The 2,569-nt window shown below is 45.5% G+C and overlaps 1 protein-coding gene across 1 annotated transcript; it reads left to right on the forward strand.

The window, feature by feature from the left end:
* Window positions 1–1,918: 1,918 nt before the first annotated feature.
* Window positions 1,919–2,329, forward strand: LOC142150732 (uncharacterized). Its single transcript, XM_075205926.1, has one exon. It carries the CDS (start codon window positions 1,919–1,921, stop codon window positions 2,327–2,329), a length of 411 nt encoding a protein of 136 aa, XP_075062027.1.
* The last annotated feature ends 240 nt before the right edge of the window (window positions 2,330–2,569 follow it).

The raw sequence follows: 2,569 nt of genomic DNA on the forward strand, positions 1-2,569 counted from the left end.
GTACCTGCCTCTGCCCCCATCGGCTTGTCTAGCCCGACAAGCTCCCGAGGTTTGCGCATACTGCCTCCAGAGAAATATGATGGTGACCCGAAGAAATGCCACGAGTTTCTTAACCAGTGTGCAATACAGTTTGAACTTGCACCTGAAAACTTCTCTTCAGACAGAATTAAGGTTGCCTATATAATATCCCTTCTTTCTAGACAAGCCTTGGCCTGGGCATCCCCGTTATGTGAACGCGTTGATCCACTGCTCCAAAACTTTGTAACCTTCATTGAAAGCTTCCGGGTGTTTGACGAACTTGGTCGCGTGTCTTCTACATCCACTAGTCTCTTAAATCTTTCTCAAGGAACTGTCCCCGACAGTCCGTATGTGGTTCAATTGTGGACTCTAGCATCTGAGCTTCGCTGGAACGACGAGGCTTCAATCGCTACCTTCTGGCAAGGTTTGAATGACAAGATTAAAGAGGACTTAGCACCACGTGATCTGCCTTCTAGATTGGATGATTTAATCTCGTTATGTATTAAAGTGGATATTCGCCACCAGGAACGTACACAGGAACGAGATGGCAGCCAATGTTCTTTTTCGCGTCTGGCACCTCAATTTCAATCTCCTATTCTCCCTATGGAAGAATCCATGCAAATCGGTCGGTCACGATTATCTCCTGAAGAAAGAGACCGCCGCCTGAAGAATCAACTGTGTCTCTACTGTGGAGATTCTGGACATCGCCTTTCTGGATGTTTCAAGAGACCGGGAAACGCCACCTCCTAGGCAATTATAGGGCGGTCTGCTTAGGATCCCATTCCTCTTTTCCCTGTTCCCAGAAAGAATCCGATTTTCTCATGCCCATTACTCCCTTTTCCTCTGATGGTTCTCAACCTCTGTCTATTTTGTGGACAGAAACATATCCTCCAGTTTGGTCTTGCAGCTTCGTTTGGGTACTACACCTTTGCCTCAGCCCTAGTAGCTTACCACAGTAGATGGAAACCGAGTCTCTAATGGCTCTATAACCTGCATTACTGTTCCTGTTCAGCTGATGGTAGGAGCTCTCCATTCAGAATGGATTAAATTATTGGTTCTCCTGCAATCCATTAATCCTATTATTTTGGGTCTACCTTGGTTGAGGGCACATTCTCCTCAGTTCGACTGGCATCACGCTCAGGTGACCTCCTGGGGTTCTTCTTGTAAATCTATTTGTTTGGTACCCGTCATTTGCGGAAAACCTGTCATTTCTTGTCGGGCCACCTCCTGTGATATCCTCCCCAAGGTCTACTCTGAATTATCTGATGTTTTTAGCAAAGTGTCTGCGGACTACCTCCTCATCGCCCGTGGGACTGTCCCATTTATCTGGTGCCGGACAAAAGCATTCCCTGGGGCAGGGTTTTTCCACTGTCTGTACCCGAGACCCAGGCCATGTCTGAGTATATCTCTGAAAACCTCAAACATGGATTCATTCGCAAATCATCTTCTCCTACCGGCGCAGGTTTTTTCTTCGTAAAGAAGAAAGATGGATCTCTCAGACCATGTATTGATTATCGCAAACTCAATGCCATCACAGTTAAGAACCGGTATCCTCTTCCACTCATTCCGGTGCTGTTTGATCGATTACGTGGAGCATGCATTTTCTCTAAATTGGACATTAGAGGCACCTACAATCTAATCAGGATAAGGAAGGGATGAATGGAAAACAGCGTTCAACACAAGAGATGGCCGTTACGAGTACCTTGTAATGCCATTTGGGCTATGCAATGCTCCGGCCGTATTCCAAGATTTTGTCAACAAAATCTTCCGGGACTTATTGTACCAATCCGTGGTGGTCTATCGAGATGACATTTTGATATTTTCCCAGGACCTTTTTTCCCATCAGGCTCACATGAGACAAGTGCTCCTTCGCTTACGGGAGAATCATTTATATTGCAAAATGGAGAAATGCCTCTTTCATCAGTCCCAGGTGTCCTTTGTGAGATATATTGTCTTTGGATCCGGCCTCCAAATGGACCCAGATAAAATGAAAGCTATCCTTTACTGGCCCCAGCCAACAGGACTAAAGGCTTCTCAACACTTTATCGGTTTCATAAACTACTACCGACAGTTTATTCAGGGTTTCTCTACACTCATTTCTCCCATTACCTCTCTCACACGTAAAGGAGGTCAAGTTAAGTCCTGGTCCAAAGAAGCAGTCCTTGCTTTTAAAGCCATCAAAGAAGCTTTTTCCACGGCCCCTATCCTGATTAAACCTCATCTACACAAACCCTTCTTTCTAGAGGTTAATGCCTCCTCTGTGGGTGTGGGAGCTGTCTTATCCCAGAAGAATTCCCCGGGTGCCCTCTGACCCTGTGACTACTTCTCTAAAAAAAATTCTTCCACAGAATCTAATTACGGTATTGGAGACAAGGAACTTCTAGCTATTAAACTCTCATTGGAAGAATGGTGATACTTAATGGAGGGAGCCCGCTTCCCAGTCACCGTTTTCACCGACCACAAGAATCTCATATATTTACAAACTGCTCAATGTTTAACTTCCTGGCAAGCTCGCTGGTCTTTGTTCTTCAGTCGTTTCCAGCTCATTCTG

Source organism: Mixophyes fleayi, chromosome 4 (assembly GCF_038048845.1).
Source record: "Mixophyes fleayi isolate aMixFle1 chromosome 4, aMixFle1.hap1, whole genome shotgun sequence".
Classification (NCBI taxonomy): domain Eukaryota; kingdom Metazoa; phylum Chordata; class Amphibia; order Anura; family Limnodynastidae; genus Mixophyes; species Mixophyes fleayi.